Source organism: Bombina bombina, chromosome 4 (genome assembly GCF_027579735.1).
Source record: "Bombina bombina isolate aBomBom1 chromosome 4, aBomBom1.pri, whole genome shotgun sequence".
Classification (NCBI taxonomy): Eukaryota; Metazoa; Chordata; class Amphibia; order Anura; family Bombinatoridae; genus Bombina; species Bombina bombina.
In genome coordinates, this window is record NC_069502.1 from 426,564,063 (window position 1) to 426,583,506 (window position 19,444).

Genomic DNA, 19,444 nt, shown 5'->3' on the forward strand with positions numbered 1-19,444 from the left:
TAGCAAGCGTAGTGATAGCACCATCCACCTTAGGAATGGAGCCTCACAAATCCAGTTGAGAGTCCGGGACCGGGAACAACTTTATAAAAGTAGACAAGGGGGAAAAGGAAGAACCAATTCTTTCCCATTCATTCTTAATAATGGTTGCCATCTTAAACAGCACAGGAAAAGTCAAAGGAACTTTCCTGTCTTCGTAAACTCTATCTAATTTAGGTATCCTAGGTTCTTCAGGCAGCGTGGCCTCTGGAACCTATTAGCTAGACAAAACCTCTTTTAATAAAAAACGCAAGTGCTCAATTTTAAATCTAAACAACGGTTCCTCCGCAGCCGGAGGCTTAGACGCTAAGGAATCCGACCAAGTAAGTTCACCCTCTGAAGCTACAGAGGTTAACTCATCATCGGATAACTGGGACATAATAGCTAAATCCGATAAATATTTAGAAGACTCCGGGTCAGGAGAGCTATGTTTACCTTTCTCTTGTGTTTGTTAGTGCGAGGTAATGCACTGAGGGCAGCAGACACCGCTGTTTGTAACTGAGCGGTAAAGTCTGCAGGAAGACGCCCCCGCCCGGATGGAGGATTAGATGTGGTATGGGGAACTGCATGTGGAGTGGATAATGTAGCAAGGGTAGTAATCTCACGGGATGAGTCCTGAGAGGTAGACTGCTCAAGGGAGTCCTCCATAGCTCAGGTTATACCCACAGAAGGACACAAATAAAAACATTTTTTTTATTATAGAAAACTGCACTTTTATACTACCAATGGCTGGGGCACTCACCACCTCCTAGACCCAGACAGTTAACAGAGGAAACACTCTCCTCAAGTAAAAGTCTCAGTTGGAATAGAGGAAATGAATATGACCACACCCGGTCACATGGAGTGCAAGACAGTAATTCCCCTGTTATTACAAGTACAGCAAGTAATAGGAGCTGTGCAACACTTTCAAAAACGAAAGTGAAACTTAAAAATGAAACTGGTTTGTTCCAGCCAAAAAACACACAGTCTATCAGTCCAGGAAAAAAAATCACACAAAGCAGCATGTAAATAATGAATACACCGATTAATTAACCCCAACTGTTCAATAAACCCTCTTCAGAGGATATTAACCCTGGATCCTATCAAGGTATAAAGGAGCCACACTGTGGCCCTGTTATAGCATTTTATGTGAAAAAATTTAAACAATCATTCCTCCAGGACCCAAGCTGTAGAACAGAACACAGCCTCTCAAGTGTGACAGTCTTATAGCAGCGCTCTTGACATGGACTTGAGTGAGAGAAAGCAAGCAGTGAAACTCGTCAACACTGATTGCTTAGGAGCTGTTAGCAGTAGTCTGGGTGGTTTTGCCGGAAAAACTTTCCCTGCATCTCCAGACTCTAACTTTCATTATTACTCTCACAGAGAGGTTGAGCTGACTACTTAAAACTCCAGTCCTATCTCGAAGAGCATATACCCCTTTTCAGGACTCTCCAAATCTTCTGACACTTCTCTGCCACCTCCTAACGTGACGAAAGGCAAAGAATGACTGGGGTAGTGAGGAAGTTGGAGGGATATTTAAGCCTTTAGCTGGGGTGTCTTTGCCTCCTCCTGGTGGACAGGTGTTGTATTTCCCAACAGTAAGGAATGAAGCCGTGGACTCTCCCTATCTTAGGAAGGCACAGAAACTTCCAAAATAACAATTTAATGTCAACAGTATGCATAGGCTCAAACACAGCCTGCTGTAAAACACTAAGAACAAGATTTAGGCTCCAAGGCTGAGCCCCAGATCTAAACACAGGTCTGATCCTAATCAGAGCCTTAACAAAGGACTGCACATCTGGAAGCTCAGCTAATCTCTTGTGCAGTAACACTGACAGGGCAGATATCTGTCCCTTCAGGGAACTAGCAGATAGACCCTTCTCCAGTCCATTCTGGAGAAAAGATACAATTCTGGCAACCATAAGCTTATGCCAGGAAAAGCCACGCTCTTCACACCAGTACACGTAAGTTCTCCACACTTTATGGTAGATACGACGAGTAACTGGCTTCCAAGCTTAAACCAGTGAAACGATAACACTCTCAGAGAACCCTCTCTTGGCTAAGATTAAGCGTTCAATCTCCACGCAGTCAGCTTCAGAGATTCTAGATTGTGATGAACAAAAGGACCCTGTATCAGCAGATCTCTGTGACAAGGTAACCTCCAATGAGGAGATGAAGACATCCCCACCAGATCCGCAAACCACTTCCTTCGCGGCCACGATGGAGCATTCAGAAACACTGATGCTCGCTCCTGCTTGAAGCGAGCCACCACACAAGGGAGAACCGGTAATGGAGGAAAAATATATGAGTCTGAACCTCCTGTCTCTCTCCCTCTCCCCCCGTCTCTCTCACCCCCCCCCCCCCCGAGTGCTTTTCTGCGTTTCTGTCTACCTTTTATTTATTTAATTAATGAATTGGTAGTGCCATCTGATGTGTGGCTTATTTAAAGGGGTGGGGTTAAGCGCCCCACCATCTTTAAATTTCACCAGCCGCCACTGGATCAAGACATTTTTATATTTACTGAATAATGAAGGAATCTATAAGCATAATTTGCAGCATTAAAGTAAAAATTATGTTTTAAACATATATTTTAATGGTCCTGGATTTCTAGATCTCATAATCAGAGCAAGCATCTGGCAAGAGTTTCTGTTACAATCCTTTAGACTAAAATCAGATGTTTACTAAGTTGACCAGTATTCCAAGACACCATTTAAAGAGACATGAAACCCATATGCTTTCTTTCATGATTCAGAAAGAGCATGCAATTTTAAAAAACTTTCCAATTTACATCTATTATCTAATTGTCTTCATTCTTTTGATATCCTTTGTTGAAAATCATATCTAAATATGCTCAGTAGCTGCTGATTGGTAGCTGCACATAGATACCTCATGTGATTGGCTCACCCATGTGCATTGCTATTTCTTCAACAAAGGATATCTAAAGAATGAAGGCGTATCCTAACCACTGCCTCACCAGCCTCTGACGTCACCGCACATCACTGCCTCCATGGTACTGATAGGGCATTTATCAATTCTGCTTGAGGATCCCTCAACCTTGACCCATACCTGGGTAGCTTGGTATTGATGCAGAATGCCATGAGATCCATCTCCAACGTCCCCCACTCGCTGCATATCTCGGCAAACACCTCGGGGTGGAAAGGATTGCCTGCTGAGGAAGTCAGCTTCCCAGTTGTCCACAACCGGAATGAAGATCGCGGACAGCGTACATCTGTGAGTCTCCGCCCACTCTAGTTTCTGAGATACTTCTCTAATCGCAAAGGAACTTCTTATTCCCCCTGATGGTTGATGGATGCAACCAAGTTTATATTGTTTGATTGGAATCTGATAAAATGTGACGTACCCAGAAGCCATTGAAGATTGCCCGGAGTTTCAATATATTACGCAAACCTAAGAAGGCAGCCCTCTTTTCTTGTCTTGTAAACAGACTGGAGAGTAGGAATCTGTCCCTGGGTGGATGAGACTTGAATCTTATCCTGTATCCTTGAGATACAACCTCCAGGACCCTGGAATCAAGCGTCTGAAAAAAAGAGACATAGTCTGCCCCTACTCGATCCGATCCCGGATCGGGGGTCGCCCCTTCATGCCGATTTGTTTTCAGCGAGCTGCTTAGTCTGTTTGGACTTATTCCAGGACTGAGCTGGCTTCCAAAGACTCTTGGACTGCTCGGACTTGGATGAAGGTTGTTGTCGTTGTGATTTGTCAGAACAAAAGGAACAAAAAAAGACAATTGCCATCCCTTAGGCCTATTTTTCTAATCCTGCAGTAGGAAGGCACCTTTCCCTCCGGTAATCGTAGAAATAATGAAATCCAGCCCTGCACCAAATAAAATCTTCCCCTTGAAAAGAAAAGAAAGAAGTCTGGGTTTAGAAGTCATTTCCGCAGACCAAGACTTCAACCAGAGAGCCCAGCGGGCTAGGACCGCAAAGCCAGAAGCCTTGCATTTAGAATAATCTGCATATTCGTGTCACAGATGAAGGAGTTAGCAATTCTCAGAGCCTTAATTATCTCCTGAATATCCTCGAGGGGAGTCTCCACCACAATGAGCTCCGACAGAGTGTCGCACCAGTAGGTAGCTGCTGCCGGTTGAAATAAAAACCCTGTATGTTGAAACATCTTCCTCAGAAAGGTTTCCATTTTCTTATCCATATGCTTTCTAAAAGAAGAACCTCTGGAGGAAACAAGCCACCTTCCGGAGAAGGGGTAACGGCAGTTGGGACACCTGCCTGTGTAGTAACAGAAGGTTCTAGGGAGCAGAAAACGGAATCCTCAGGGGCGGAGGGCTCAGTGGACTCTAAGCTCTCCAAGTTGGGAGAAAAGAGCACTCTAAAACAGCAGACAGAACATAACTAATGGGGCTGGATCACAGACATCCGTTTAAAAAAAATCAGAATCCTCCATAACTTGAATATTGGAAATTATGGACAAAAAAAAACAAACGGCACCTTACACCCCCAATGGCTGGAGCACTAACCACCTCCTATGGCCCAGACAAGTAGAGAAACACAGACTCTCTCCGCCGCCACACCGTCAGGAATACAGAAATGGGAAACAAAAAACGGGTGCACCATGCAGGCCAAATTAAAAAGCGCGCCAGTCCACAAGAACTGTGCAGCTCAAAAAGGCTTTATGTTCCGTAATAGCCATGAGCCCAAGCATCACTACACATAAGCAGACAGAATCACATAACAAACATGATTAAAGTCCCCCACTGTTCAATAACCCCCCTCAGGCGATATTAACCCTTAATTCCATAAAGATAAAGGCGTCCCACTGAGACACTGTCTTCTTCATTTACAATACATTCCCACATTGATAAGGAAAATTAAACGATCTTACCGGAATCTACACCGTGTGACAGATAGTAGCGTTGCTTCTGACATGGACTTGAGAGAAGAAAGCAGGCAGCCAAACTCGTCAACGCTGATTGCTTATGGAGCTGTCAATATGGGGGATGGTTTCACAGAACGACTCTCCCTGCATCTCCAAGGCTGACAGGACTACTTAAAACTTCAGTCCCATTTCAAAGAGTACTACCCTCCATAAGGAAGGCACCATCCCTCCGGTATTCGTAGAAATAATAGAATCCAGCCCTGGACCGAATAAAATCTTCCCCTTGAAAGGAAGAGAAAGGAGTCTGGATTTAGAAGTCATATCCGCAGACCAAGACTTCAACCAGAGAGCTCGGCAGGCTAGGACCGAAAAAGCCAGAAGCCTTTGCATTTAGAATAATCTGCATATTCGTGTCACAGATGAAGGAGTTAGCAATTCTGAGAGACTTAATTATCTCCTGAATATCCTCGAGGGGAGTCTCCACCTCAATGAGCTCCGACAGAGTGTCACAGCAGTAGGTAGCTGCTCCAGCAACCACGGCTACAGCTGCTGCCGGTTGAAATAAAAAGCCTGTATGTTGAAACATCTTCCTCAGAAAGGTTTCCATTTTCTTATCCATATGCTTTCTAAAAGAACAAACTCTGGAGGAAACAAGCCACCTTTCCCGGAGAAGGGGTAACGGCAGTTGGGACACCTGCCTGTGTAGTAACAGAAGGTTCTAAGGAGGGCGGCCTCACGGGAAACGGAATCCTCAGGGGCAGATGGCTAAGTGGACTCTAAGCTCTTCAAGTTGGGAGAAAAGAGCACTCAAAAAAAGCAGGCGGAAAATAACTAATGGGGCTGGATCATCCGGGCCCCCAAATATTCTTCGCAAGAAGCAGAATCTGAAACACAGAAATCGTCTCAAAAAAATCAGAATCCTCCATAACTTGAATATTGAAAATTATGGACAAAAAAAAACCAAACGGAATCTTACACCCCCAATGGCTGGAGCACTCACCACCTCCTATGGCACAGACAAGTAGAGAAACACAGACTTCTCTCCACCGCCACACGGTCAGGAATACAGAAATGGGAAACAAAAAAACGTGACCATGCCCGGTCACAAGGTGCACCATGGAGGCCAAATTAAAAAGCGTGGCAGTCCACAAGAACTGCGCAGCTCAAAAAGGCCTTTATGTTTCGTAATAGCCACGAGCCCAAGCATCACTACACATAAGCAGACAGAATCACATAACAAACATGATTAAAGTCCCCCACTGTTCAATAACCCCCCTCAGGAGATATTAACCCTTAAATCCATAAAGATAAAGGCGTCCCACTGAGACACTGTCTTCTTCATTTACAATACATTAACACATTGATAAGGAAAATGAAACAATCTTACAGGAATATACGCCGTGGAACAGTAACACGGCCCTTCAAGTGTGACAGATTGTAGCGTTGCTTCTGACATGGACTTGAGAGAAGAAAGCTGTCAGCAAAACTCTTCAACGCTGATTGCTTATGGAGCTGTCAATATGGGGGATGGTTTCGCAGAAAGACTCTCCCTGCATCGCCGGACTTCATCCATGCTCTCACTGAGAGGCTGACAGGACTACTTAAAACTCCAGTCCCATTTCGAAGAGTGCTACCCTCCATAAGAGACTTCAAACTTTTGACACTTCTCTGCCAACCTCCTGTGACAAAAGGAAAAGAATGACTGGGGGATGAGGGAAGTGGGGGAGGTATTTGAGTCTTTGGCTGGGGTGTCTTTGCCTCCTCCTGGTGGCCAGGTTCTGTATTTCCCAAAAGTAATGAATGCAGCGGTGGACTCTCCCTGTTTAAGAAGAAAAAGGGTAAGTTTATCACCCTTTTTTTAATAACTAAAGACTGAAAATACAGTTTATTTGTAGTGATTGTATATCTGAGCGTTTAAAAAAAAACCCACTAGGATCTATCTCTTTAATATTAGCTAAAATTTTAGCCGCGTGGTCAGTAAACCCAGTCGATTGGGGCATCCATTAAAAAGGTCCTGGGTAGAACACTGTGATTAAGATTCAATATTTTTACCATGTTTTAAAAGAGTGTGTTGCAAAAGTAATTTCTGCATGAAAAATTAAAGAGATGAAGTAGAAAAAAAGGAAAAAAAAAACAACATAATTTATGCTTACCTGATAAATTTATTTCTCTTGTAGTGTGTTCAGTCCACGGGTCATCCATTACTTATGGGATATATTCTCCTTCCCAACAGGAAGTTGCAAGAGGATCACCCAAGCAGAGCTGCTATATAGCTCCTCCCCTCACATGTCATATCCAGTCATTCGACCGAAACAAGACGAGAAAGGAGAAACTATAGGGTGCAGTGGTGACTGGAGTTATAATTTAAAATTTAGAACCTGCCTCAAAAAGACAGGGCGGGCCGTGGACTGAACACACTACAAGAGAAATAAATTTATCAGGTAAGCATAAATTATGTTTTATCTTGTTAAGTGTGTTCAGTCCACGGGTCATCCATTACTTATGGGATACCAATACCAAAGCTAAAGTACACGGATGATGGGAGGGACAAGGCAGGAACATTAAACAGAAGGAACCACTGCCTGTAGAACCTTTCTCCCAAAAACAGCCTCCGAAGAAGCAAAAGTGTCAAATTTGGAAAATTTGGAAAAGGTATGAAGTGAAGACCAAGTTGCAGCCTTGCAAATCTGTTCAACAGAGGCCTCATTCTTAAAGGCCCAGGTGGAAGCCACAGCTCTAGTGGAATGAGCTGTAATTCTTTCAGGAGGCTGCTGTCCAGCAGTCTCATAGGCTAAACGTATTATGCTACGAAGCCAAAAAGAGAGAGAGGTAGCCGAAGCCTTTTGACCTCTCCTCTGTCCAGAGTAAACGACAAACAGGGAAGAAGTTTGACGAAAATCTTTAGTTGCCTGTAAGTAGAACTTCAGGGCACGGACCACGTCTAGATTATGCAAAAGACGTTCCTTCTTTGAAGAAGGATTAGGACACAATGATGGAACAACAATCTCTTGATTGATATTCCTGTTAGAAACAACCTTAGGCAAAAACCCAGGTTTAGTACGCAGAACTACCTTGTCTGAATGAAAGATCAGATAAGGAGAATCACAATGTAGGGCAGATAACTCCGAGACTCTTCGAGCCGAGGAAATAGCCATCAAAAAAAGAACTTTCCAAGATAAAAGCTTAATATCAATGGAATGAAGGGGTTCAAACGGAACACCCTGAAGAACTTTAAGAACCAAGTTTAAGCTCCACGGAGGAGCAACAGCTTTAAACACAGGCTTAATCCTAGCCAAAGCCTGACAAAAAGCCTGGACGTCTGGATTCTCTGCCAGACGCTTGTGTAAAAGAATAGACAGAGCAGAAATCTGTCCCTTTAGTGAACTAGCGGATAAGCCCTTTTCTAAACCCTCTTGTAGAAAAGACAATATCCTAGGAATCCTAACCTTACTCCATGAGTAACTCTTGGATTCACACCAATATAAATATTTACGCCATATCTTATGGTAAATTTTTCTGGTAACAGGTTTCCGAGCCTGTATCAATGTATCAATAACCGAATCCGAAAACCCACGCTTTGATAGAATCAAGCGTTCAATTTCCAAGCAGTCAGCCTCAGAGAAATTAGGTTTGGATGGTTGAAAGGACCCTGAATTAGAAGGTCCTGCCTCAGAGGTAGAGACCATGGTGGACAGGATGACATGTCCACTAGGTCTGCATACCAGGTCCTGCGTGGCCACGCAGGCGTTATCAGAATCACTGATGCTCTCTCCTGTTTGATCCTGGCAATCAGTCAAGGTAGCAACGGAAAAGGTGGAAACACATAAGCTATGTTGAAAACCCAAGGGGCTGCTAATGCATCTACCAGCACCGCTCCTGGGTCCCTGGACCTGGATACGTAACGAGGAAGCTTGGCGTTCTGGCGAGATGCCATGAGATCCAGATCCGGTTTGCCCCAACGACGAATCAGTTGAGCAAATACCTCCGGGTGTAGTTCCCACTCCCCCGGATGAAAAGTCTGGAGACTTAGAAAATCCGCCTCCCAGTTCTCTACACCTGGGATGTAGATCGCTGACAGGTGGCAAGAGTGAGACTCTGCCCAGCGAATTATCTTCGAGACTTCCAACATCACTAGGGAACTCCTGGTTCCCCCTTGATGATTGATGTAAGCCACAGTCGTGATGTTGTCCGACTGAAATCTGATGAACCTCAGTGTTGCTAACTGAGGCCAAGCTAGAAGAGCATTGAATATTGCTCTTAATTCTAGAATGTTGATTGGGAGGAGTTTCTCCTCCTGAGTCCACGATCCCTGAGCCTTCATGGAGTTCCAGACAGCAACCCAGCCTAGAAGGCTGGCATCTGTTGTTACAATCGTCCAATCTGGTCTGCGAAAGGTCATTCCTTTGGACAGATGAACCCGTGACAACCACCAGAGAAGAGAATCTCTGGTCTCCTGGTCCAGATTTAGCAAAGGGGACAGATCTGAGTAATCCCCGTTCCACTGACTTAGCATGCATAGTTGCAGCGGTCTGAGATGCAGGCGCGCAAATGGCACTATGTCCATTGCCGCGACCATCAAGCCGATTACTTCCATACACTGAGCTACTGAAGGGCTTGGAATGGAGTGAAGGGCACAGCAAGCATTGAGAATCTTTGATAACCTGGACTCCGTCAGGTAAATCTTCATCTCTACAGAATCTATAAGAGTCCCTAGAAAAGGAACCCTTGTGAGTGGTAACAGAACTCTTTTCCACGTTCACTTTCCACCCAATGCGACCTCAGAAATGCTAGAACTATCTCTGTATGAGACTTTGCATTTTGAAAACTTGACGCTTGTATCAGAATGTCGTCTAGGTACGGAGCCACCGCTATGCCTCGTGGTCTTAGTACCGCCAGAAGTGAGCCCAGAACCTTTGTAAAAATTCTCGGGGCCATAGCTAACCCGAAGGGAAGAGCTACAAACTGGTAATGCCTGTCTAGAAAGGCAAACGTTAGGTACCGATAATGATCTTTGTGAATCGGTATGTGAAGGTAGGCATCCTTTAAGTCCACTGTGGTCATATATTGACCCTCTTGGATCATGGGTAGGATGGTCCGAATGGTTTCCATCTTGAACGATTGAACCCTTAGGAATTTGTTTAAGATTTTTAAGTCTAAGATTGGTCTGAAGGTTCCCTCTTTTTTGGGAACCACAAACAGATTTGAGTAAAACCCTTGCCCTTGTTCCGTTTGCGGAACTGGATGGATCACTCCCATCACTAAGAGGTCTTGTACACATTGTAGAAATGCCTCTTTCTTTACTAGGTTTGTTGATAACCTTGACAGATGAAACCTTCCTAGTGGAGGAGAAGTTTTGAAATCCAGAAGGTATCCCTGAGATATAATCTCCAACGTCCAGGGATCCTGTACATCTCTTGCCCAAGCCTGGGCGAAGAGAGAAAGTCTGCCCCCACTAGATCCGTCTCCGGAAGGGGGGCCCTGTCTTCATGCTGTCTTAGGGGCGGAAGTAGGCTTTCTGGCCTGCTTGCCCTTGTTCCATGACTGGTTGCCTTTCCAACCCTGTCTGTAACGAGCAGTAGTTCCTTCCTGTTTTGGAGCGGAGGAAGTTGATGCTGCTCCTGCCTTGAAGTTACCAAAGGCACGAAAATTAGACTGTTTGGCCTTTGACTTGGCCCTGTCCTGAGGAAGGGTGTGGCCCTTACCTCCCGTAATGTCAGCAATAATTTCCTTCAAGCCGGGCCCGAATAAGGTCTGCCCTTTGAAAGGAATGTTCAGTAGTTTAGACTTAGAAGTTACATCTGCTGACCAGGATTTGAGCCATAGCGCCCTGCGCGCCTGTATGGCGAATCCGGAATTTTTAGCCGTAAGTTTGGTTAAATGCACTACGGCATCCGAAACAAACGCATTAGCCAGCTTAAGCGTTCTAACTTTGCTCAAAGTCTCATCCAATGGTGCTGTGCGAATCGCCTATTCCAGAGACTCAAACCAGAATGCCGCTGCAGCCGTGACAGGCGCAATGCATGCAAGAGGCTGCAATATAAAACCTTGTTGAACAAACATTTTCTTAAGGTAACCCTCTAATTTTTTATCCATTGGATCTGAGAAAGCACAGCTATCCTCCACCGGGATAGTGGTACGCTTGGCTAAAGTAGAAACTGCTCCCTCCACCTTAGGGACCGTCTGCCATAAGTCTCGTGTGGTGGCGTCTATAGGGAACATTTTTCTAAATATCGGAGGAGGGGAAAAAGGCACACCGGGTCTATCCCACTCCTTACTAATAATTTCTGTAAGCCTTTTTGGTATAGGAAAAACGTCAGTACACACCGGTACCGCATAGTATCTATCCAGCCTACATAATTTCTCTGGGATTGCCACCGTGTCGCAATCATTCAGAGCCGCTAACACCTCCCCTAGTAACACGCGGAGGTTCTCAAGCTTAAATTTAAAATTTGAAATTTCTGAATCCGGTCTCCCCGAATCAGAACCGTCACCGACAGAATGAAGCTCACCGTCCTCATGTTCTGCAAATTGTGACGCAGTATCAGACATGGCTCTCGTGTCATCTGCGCGCTCTGTCCTTAACCCAGAGCTATCGCGCTTGCCTCTTAACTCGGGCATATTGTATAATACTTCTTTCATAACATTAGCCATATCATGTAAAGTGATTTGTAAGGGCCTTGATGTACTTGGCGCCTCAATCTCACGCACCTCCCGAGCGGGAGACGAAGGTACTGACACGTGAGGAGAGTTAGACGGCATAACTTCCCCCTCGTTGTCTGGTGATAATTTCTTTATCGGTACAGATTGACTTTTATTCAAAGTAATATCAATACAATTGGTACACATATTTCTATTGGGCTCCACATCAGCTTTTGAACATAATGAACAAGCAGATTCCTCTGTATCAGACATGTTTAAACAGACTAGCAATGAAGCTAGCAAGCTTGGAAATCACTTTCAATAAGTTTACAAGCAATATAAAAAACGCTGCAGCGCTTTTAAAAACACAGTTGAATAACAAAGAAAACTAATTTAGTTATAGTCAACAATTCTTAACGATAAATGTATTAATTAGCAGAGGATTGCACCCATTAGCAAAAGGATGATTAACCCCTCAATACCCAAAAAACGGATATCAAATTAAGATTTAACGCTTTTATCACAGTCAAACACACTGTCACAGATCTGCTGTGACTGATTACCTCCCTCAAAAAACGAATTTTGAAGACCCCTGAGCTCTCTAGAGACGTCCTGGATCAAGGAGGAAGAAGCAGGAAGACTGTGCTAGAATTTTAACTGCGCAACAAGGCGCTAAAAAAAGGTCCCTCCCACTCATATTACAACAGTGGGAGACCTGATATAACGGTTTCTATGCAGAAAAATATGTTAGCCATGTGGAAAAAAATCATGCCCAAAGAGATTTATCACCAAAGTACCTCACAAAACTAATAACATGCCAGTAAACGTTTTAAAAAACAAACTTTTTCAATGTCATGCAAAGTTATCACTAAGCCTGCTACCAGTCGCTTCCACTGCAGATGAGGCTTAAAACATTATTTCAGTATTAACAGTATTTTCTCAGTCAAATTCTAGTCCCTAGAAAATAACTCGACTGCGCATACATTTATCAGCCTGATACCAGTCGCTACTACTGCATTTAAGGCTGTACTTACATCATATGGGTAAAAGCAGTATTTTCTTAGTCAATTCCATTCCCAGAAAATAATGTACTGCACATACCTCATTTGCCGGGGACCCCGCATGCTATTCCCCTTTTTCTGAAGTTACCCTACTCCTCAGAATGTCGAGAACAGCCAGCGGATCTTAGTTACGTCTGCTAAGATCATAGAAAAACGCAGGCAGATTCTTCTCCAAATACTGCCTGAGATACAAAAAACAGCACACTCCGGTGCCATTTTAAAATAACAAACTTTTGATTGAAGAATAATTAAGTAAAAACTCCAACTCCTCTCGGGACCTCCTTCTTTGTTGAGGGTTGCAAGAGAATGACTGGGTATGACATGTGAGGGGAGGAGCTATATAGCAGCTCTGCTTGGGTGATCCTCTTGCAACTTCCTGTTGGGAAGGAGAATATATCCCATAAGTAATGGATGACCCGTGGACTGAACACACTTAACAAGAGAAACATGCATTAAAACAGAACTGTTGCAGGTGAGATGGGGTAAGTAGTTGACACCTGAATTCTATTATGAAGGTTATTATGGGTGTGCAAAGTTTCAAGCCAGTTTACTGTTTGTGTGTAAAAAGGACAGAAGTAATATAAACACACAATTTCCTAGAGCTCAATTCCATCATAATGTACAAGACAAAGAGTTACAGCAGCTTACAGCTTTTTCTGTATGCTTTTATGTAAATTTTCTAAACTTCAGATTACTAATTTATAAGAAAAAAATATGTAACAATTTAACCTCTTGGTAGCCAGACAGGTTAAAACAAAATGCAAAATGGCAAATTATAGACTTCAGTGATCTCTTTTGCAGAGGAAATATACATTATAAAACTGTTACACACCAGTCTGCCATTCTATTTTTAAGGGCTAGATTTATCATACTACTGGCGCACAGGGTTACGATCGACATTTATCATTACACACATGCGCTCGTGTACAACCCTGCCCACCCGCAGGCAGGGGCTGTCAATCTCCCCGCACTTTCCCACCACATAACAGGTGGAGGATAGGGCTGACAAGCAGCAGCGGTCTGAGGAAAGCTGCTTCATAAATCTCTACTGAAGGCTCGCAGCTCGCTCGTGCGAAAATGCAGTCGATGGGGCTCAAACCCCTTGATACATCTTGCCCAAAGTGTTAACAGAAAATTAGGGGTACTTAAAAATGATGAGTCTGCTAAAGATCATAGGCAAACCAACACCTATGTAGACTAACCAGTCCATATTTACCTGGATTTAGAACAATTTAACATCTAAGCCTACAAGAACAGCTATCCTTTATGTAAGGTGCCCTATAACAGTGCAATTCTCGGTATGGCCCTCTACCCATTTGCTTCTTATAAATGCTACTTTTGCATATGATACCTATGCTTTTAGAACTGTGGAAATTAGTGTTGCTGAATAAATAATAATGACGAGCTCTGATATTTGGCTTTCAGCATATAAAACATCGGCTATTAGCTACACTGTCTTGCAGTAAACTTGATAACATCTTTTTCTTCATGATGATGAATAGCAAAGTATAGAAGAATAACTTATAAAAATATCAAGAATAGCCTGTAATAGGTATGGAACCAACAGCCTTTAGCATAAAAAAATAAATAAAATTAACTATGAACTTGCTTGATTCACAGCTGCTCTAATAACAGTGCTCATTATCACCAACATGTCACATAGCAAAATAAGCATACGTTATAGAAAAGAATCTGGCGCATGTGCTAGGAAACCATCAAACTCCAGTATGCAATACAAAAACAGTAGCACTGAATTAACCTTACTTGTAGTAGTAATCATTATAAAACCTACTTACTCATAGTTGGAATGGGTTTACAAATTACCTTTCTATGCAAATGATTTCACCTTCAGATTTCTTTGTACTTAAACCATGCTTGAAGTTTTAACAATTCCAATTGGACCTAACAATATCTTCATTTCATATAGAACTATTTATAAACATCCAAAAAAAAGTGCCATATAAACTAATTGAGAGTAGTCTGTTGTATGGTCTGGCCCAAAAAAATAAAAATAACTTTAATGCGTAGAAGCATCCTTCAAATGTTCATTAGTTTATTATGTTCCACTTACCCACATGGGATCACTCAGCTCAAAATCCTGCATTCTTATACAGTCCATACTAATCTCAATCTTATTTGTAGGCCCCTTTTCTGCTGCATCGCTGGTAAAGTTCAAGTCGATTGGTTGGACAGTATGCATTGGCCTACATAAATAAAACAGTTAAGAAAAAAAATGTGGGTTTCTCAACAGTGCATTAAATCACTTTAGAAAAACATAATATGTAACATAATAGTATGGAACCATAACATTGGTGCGTGTCATATTTGTGTTTATATCACAATATACTGCATACTGTGTGCAGGATAGCATACAGTTATCTATGTACCTTACAAATAATGTCCAATTAGGAAAATTAGGGAGCAGGCAGGAGGTCTTTTAGTATTAAGTAGAGAGCAAAATCCTGACAATAACAGGAAGTAGGAAAAAATGAATCATGTACAATGAAACTTTATCACTGTCCAACTGTATTTTTTTCAGATGCTTACACTTACAAATTTGAACAATTCCAAAATTAGCTTGCATCTTACAACAAGATAATACTCTGAAGAGGAGGCATACTAAGATGTCTCTTAGCCAAATGATACATAAAACTAAGCAATATAGCATGGCATGTGTCAAAAATAGTACTCTATTTACAAAGAGAAATATACCCAAGATAGGGCAAGATTACAAGTGGAGCAGTATTTAACGCTCCCGCTTGCACAGTAACTCCGCTAGAAGTAAGCTGTTTGCGTGTGTTGGGTATGACTCGTATTACAAGTTGAAAGTAAAATATTTTTGCTCGCACGCTAAACTAATGCGAACAAAAAGCCAAACTTTGAATATCGTGACTGCGTTAATGTATTCCCCCATAGAAGTCAATGGAGCAAAAAAAGTGGAAAATGGGGGTGAGCCTATACACTGCATACTGCATCAAGTTGGTCTGCATGGCTGTTGCCCCAGAAGGAAACCTCTTCTAAAGATGATGCACAAGAAAGCCCACAGTCAGTTTGCTGAAGACAAGCAGAGTAAGGACATGTATTACTGGAACCATGTCCTGTGGTCCGATGAGACCAAGATAAACTTATTTGGTGTCAAGCGTGTGTGGCGGCAACCAGGCGAGGAGTACAAAGACAAGTGTGACTTGCCTACAGTCAAGCATGGTGGTGGGAGTGTCATGGTCTGGGCCTGCATGAGTGCTGCCGGCACTGGGGAGCTACAGTTCATTGAGGGAACCATGAATGCCAATATGAACTGTGAGATACTGAAGCAGAGCATGATCCCCTCCCTTCGGAGACTGGGCCGCAGTATTCCAACATAACGACCCCAAACACACCTCCAAGACGACCACTGCCTTGCTAAAGAAGCTGATGGTAAATATGATGGACTGGCCAAGCATGTCTCCAGACCTAAACCCTATTGAGAATCTGTGGAGCATCCTCAAACGGAATGTGGGGGAGTGCAAGGTCTCTAACATCCACCAGCTCCGTGATTGGAAGAGGACTCCAGTGGCAACCTGTGAAGCTCTGGTGAACTTCATGCCCAAGAGGGTTAAGGCAGTGCTGGAAAATAATGGTGGCCAAACAAAAACATAATTTATGCTTACCTGATAAATTCCGTTCTCCTGTAGTGTAGTCAGTCCACGGGTCATCCATTACTTATGGAATATATCTCTTCCTAACAGGAAACTGCAAGAGAATTACCCAGCAGAGCTGCTATATAGCTCCTCCCCTCACCTATCATACTCAGTCATTCGACCAAAGCAGACGAGAAAGGAGGAACCATAGGGTACAGTGGTGACTGGAGTTTAATTAAAATTTAGACCTGCCGTAAAAACAGGGCGGGCCGTGGACTGACTACACTACAGGAGAAAGGAATTTATCAGGTAAGCATAAATTATGTTTTCTCCTGTTAAGTGTAGTCAGTCCACGGGTCATCCATTACTTATGGAATACCAATACCAAAGCTAAAGTACACGGATGAAGGGAGGGACAAGGCAGGAACATTAAACAGAAGGAACCACTGCCTGAAGTACCTTTCTCCCAAAAATAGCCTCCGACGAAGCAAAAGTGTCAAATTTGTAAAATTTTGAAAAAGTGTGAAGCGAAGACCAAGTCGCAGCCTTGCAAATCTGTTCAACAGAGGCCTCATTTTTAAAGGCCCAGGTGGAAGCCACAGCTCTAGTAGAATGAGCTGTAATCCTTTCAGGAGGCTGCTGTCCAGCAGTCTCATAGGCTAAGCGTATTATGCTACAAAGCCAAAAAGAGAGAGAGGTAGCCGAAGCCTTTTGACCTCTCCTCTGTCCAGAGTAAACGACAAACAGGGAAGAAGTTTGACGAAAATCCTTAGTTGCCTGCAAATAGAATTTCAGGGCACGGACTACGTCCAGATTATGCAAAAGTCGTTCCTTCTTTGAAGAAGGGTTAGGACACAGAGATGGAACAACAATCTCTTGATTGATATTCCTGTTAGTAACTACCTTAGGTAAGAACCCAGGTTTAGTACGCAGGACTACCTTGTCTGAATGAAAAATCAGATAAGGAGAATCACAATGTAAGGCAGATAACTCAGAGACTCTTCGAGCCGAGGAAATAGCCATCAAAAACAGAACTTTCCAAGATAACAGATTGATATCAATGGAATGAAGGGGTTCAAATGGAACGCCTTGAAGAACATTAAGGACTAAGTTTAAGCTCCACGGCGGAGCAACAGACTTAAACACAGGCTTAATCCTAGTTAAAGCCTGACAGAAAGCCTGAACGTCTGGAACTTCAGCCAGACGTTTGTGTAGAAGAATAGACAGAGCAGAAATCTGTCCCTTTAACGAACTAGTAGATAAGCCCTTTTCTAAACCCTCTTGTAGAAAGGACAATATCCTAGGAATCCTAACCTTACTCCATGAGTAACTCTTGGATTCGCACCAATGTAAATATTTACGCCATATCTTATGGTAAATTTTTCTGGTAACAGGCTTCCTAGCCTGTATTAAGGTATCAATAACCGACTCCGAGAAGCCACGCTTTGATAGAATCAAGCGTTCAATCTCCATGCAGTCAGCCTCAGAGAAATTAGATTTGGATGTTTGAAAGGACCCTGAATTAGAAGGTCCTGTCTCAGAGGCAGAGACCACGGTGGACAGGACGACATGTCCACTAGGTCTGCATACCAGGTCCTGCGTGGCCACGCAGGCGCTATCAGAATCACCGAAGCTCTCTCCTGTTTGATCTTGGCAATCAAACGAGGAAGCATCGGGAATGGTGGAAAAACATAAGCCATGTTGAAGACCCAAGGGGCTGTCAGAGCATCTATCAGCACCGCTCCCGGGTCCCTGGACCTGGATCCGTAACAAGGAAGCTTGGCGTTCTGACGAGACGCCATGAGATCCAGATCTGGTTTGCCCCAACGACGAATCAGTTGAGCAAAGACCTCCGGATGAAGCTCCCACTCCCCCGGATGAAAAGTCTGGCGACTTAGAAAGTCCGCCTCCCAGTTCTCCACGCCTGGGATGTAGATCGCTGACAGGTGGCAAGAGTGAGACTCTGCCCCGCGAATTATCTTTGAGACTTCCAACATCGCTAGGGAACTTCTGGTTCCCCCTTGATGGTTGATGTAAGCCACAGTCGTGATGTTGTCCGACTGAAATCTGATGAACCTCAGAGTTGCTAACTGAGGCCAAGCTAGGAGAGCATTGAATATTGCTCTTAACTCCAGAATATTTATTGGGAGGAGGTTCTCCTCCTGAGTCCATAATCCCTGAGCTTTCAGGGAATTCCAGACTGCTCCCCAGCCTAGAAGGCTGGCGTCTGATGTTACAATCGTCCAATCTGGCCTGCGAAAGGTCATCCCCTTGGACAGATGTGGCCGAGAAAGCCACCATAGAAGAGAATCTCTGGTCTCTTGATCCAGATTTAGTAGGGGGGACAAATCTGAGTAATCCCCGTTCCACTGACTTAGCATGCACAATTGCAGCGGTCTGAGATGCAGGCGCGCAAATGGTACTATGTCCATTGCCGCTACCATTAAGCCGATTACTTCCATGCACTGAGCTACTGACGGGTGTGGAATGGAGTGAAGGACACGGCAAGCATTTAGAAGTTTTAATAACCTGGCCTCTGTCAGGTAAATTTTCATCTCTACAGAATCTATAAGAGTCCCTAGAAAGGGAACTCTTGTAAGTGGTAATAGAGAACTCTTTTCCACGTTCACCTTCCACCCATGCAACCTCAGAAATGCCAGAACTATCTCTGTATGAGACTTGGCAGTTTGAAAACTTGACGCTTGTATCAGAATGTCGTCTAGGTACGGAGTCACCGCTATGCCTCGCGGTCTTAGTACCGCCAGAAGTGATCCTAGAATTTTTGTAAAGATTCTTGGAGCCGTAGCTAATCCGAAGGGAAGAGCTACAAACTGGTAATGCCTGTCTAGGAAGGCAAATCTCAGATACCGGTAATGGTCCTTGTGAATCGGTATGTGAAGGTAGGCATCCTTTAGATCCACTGTGGTCATGTACTGACCCTCTTGGATCATGGGAAGGATGGTTCGAATAGTTTCCATTTTGAATGATGGAACTCTTAGAAATTTGTTTAGGATCTTTAAGTCCAAGATTGGCCTGAAGGTTCCCTCTTTCTTGGGAACCACAAATAGGTTTGAATAGAATCCCTGCCCGTGTTCCGTCCGCGGAACTGGGTGGATTACCCCCATTAGTAAGAGGTCTTGTACACAGCGTAGAAACGCCTCTTTCTTTATTTGGTTTGCTGATAACCTTGAAAGATGAAATCTCCCCCGTGGAGGAGAAGTTTTGAAGTCCAGGAGATATCCCTGAGATATGATCTCCAAC

The 19,444-nt window shown here is 43.6% G+C and overlaps 1 protein-coding gene across 3 annotated transcripts in view; it reads right to left on the reverse strand.

Annotated features, from left to right (window-relative positions):
* Positions 1 to 14,748, reverse strand: part of TP63 (tumor protein p63) — a 476,949-nt gene extending 462,201 nt beyond the window's left edge. For all 3 annotated transcript variants that reach the window (XM_053710247.1, XM_053710245.1, XM_053710248.1), the window contains exon 1: positions 14,638 to 14,748. In XM_053710247.1, the coding sequence (XP_053566222.1) occupies positions 14,638 to 14,685 (48 nt within the window). In that variant the 5' untranslated portion in view covers positions 14,686 to 14,748. The remainder of the gene's footprint in view (positions 1 to 14,637) is intronic.
* Positions 14,749 to 19,444: the final 4,696 nt, after the last annotated feature.